Source organism: Galeopterus variegatus, unplaced genomic scaffold (assembly GCF_000696425.1).
Source record: "Galeopterus variegatus unplaced genomic scaffold, G_variegatus-3.0.2 Scaffold9272, whole genome shotgun sequence".
Taxonomy (NCBI): domain Eukaryota; kingdom Metazoa; phylum Chordata; class Mammalia; order Dermoptera; family Cynocephalidae; genus Galeopterus; species Galeopterus variegatus.
In genome coordinates, this window is record NW_007735383.1 from 73,296 (window position 1) to 74,532 (window position 1,237).

General features: G+C 36.0%; 1 protein-coding gene across 1 annotated transcript in view; it reads right to left on the reverse strand.

Annotated features, from left to right (window-relative positions):
• The window catches only part of LOC103609156 (liprin-alpha-1-like), a gene marked incomplete at its 5' end in the record, with an annotated part of 36,773 nt that overhangs the window by 25,344 nt on the left and 10,192 nt on the right, over positions 1–1,237 (reverse strand). Inside the window, one exon of the mRNA XM_008593508.1 lies at positions 20–61. Coding sequence (XP_008591730.1) covers positions 20–61 — 42 coding nt within the window. The remainder of the gene's footprint in view (positions 1–19; positions 62–1,237) is intronic.

Genomic DNA, 1,237 nt, shown 5'->3' on the forward strand with positions numbered 1-1,237 from the left:
CGGCCCATCCCACTGGGCAAAAGGCAAACCTTGTCTTCGGGCTTCATCGAGCAATTCATGCCTACAAATAGGAAGATACCCAAAATTTAAGAATCATTATTACATGCATACATAAAAGAATTTAACAGAAGTATTCTGTTTGAGCATTTTCAAAAGTATAACAATATATATTCAGGTCATTTTCATTTGATCTTCCACAGCTTTAATATTACCAACACCACCCATTTAATACTAGTTTTGTACAAACTACAAAGAACGTCTGAGTGAAGAAATGTTGACTGACTCCCTCTGATTCTCTACAGAACCACCATCTCCTTACAGAATTAAAGAATTGTTACCAGCAGAGACTGCTAATAAACACTAGCACAGTCTTCATATTCAAGGTAATAGGACATTCAAGGAAAAATATAATCACTATTTCTCTTTTAAACAATGAAGAAAAATATCTAGGAGGAGGAAACCACACCTGGGTCTGAACAAAGGCATCTACTCTTTAAGTCTTTAAAAATGTTTAGCATTTAACCAAAAACTAACAAAAAACACAGTGCATATTCTTAACACTAAAAATGCTGTGATCTAATACAGCAAGCACGGAACGAATGCTGTTTCTCTTGGACACCGATATTTAGCTAGACAGGTATTCGCTAAGTTAAGTCACTGGGTCATCTGTGGTTTAACCCATACACTTTCTATCCAGAAGATCTGAAATCCCAACAACTGTCTCAGCACAGAACAGATCACGAGTGCCAAGAACTGACGTGTCACTGACCACCTCAGGGCTGAATCCTGGCCACGCGTTCCTGTGTGTGATCAGAAATATTCTGTATGCCTAAGTTTTAAATACCCAAGTCATGACTGTACCATATCAACATCTTTAAAAATGATTCGGCCTAACACTGATACATGAGAGATAACACTACAAATCTGGTGAACCTCATCTTATTTCTCAAGTGTTTACCTACAAGGCTTTCAAAAAGAGTCTAATTAGTTTTAAAAACAAAAAGCCTAGGACAGAAGATGACACTGGAGCAGAGAGGACAGGAACATTTAGTCTGCATGGGTGGGCATCCCCAAGTCACTTTTAAATTCCTAAGCCATTATTTGTCAGTTAGTTTTCTATAATATTTCTATGTTCTATACCATAGAAATCTTTTATTTCTAAAAATAAACATGGGTTCTTCAATAAATTTAATAGAATTCTTAATAATGTAGAGTCTATGTACAATTAAAACTCATC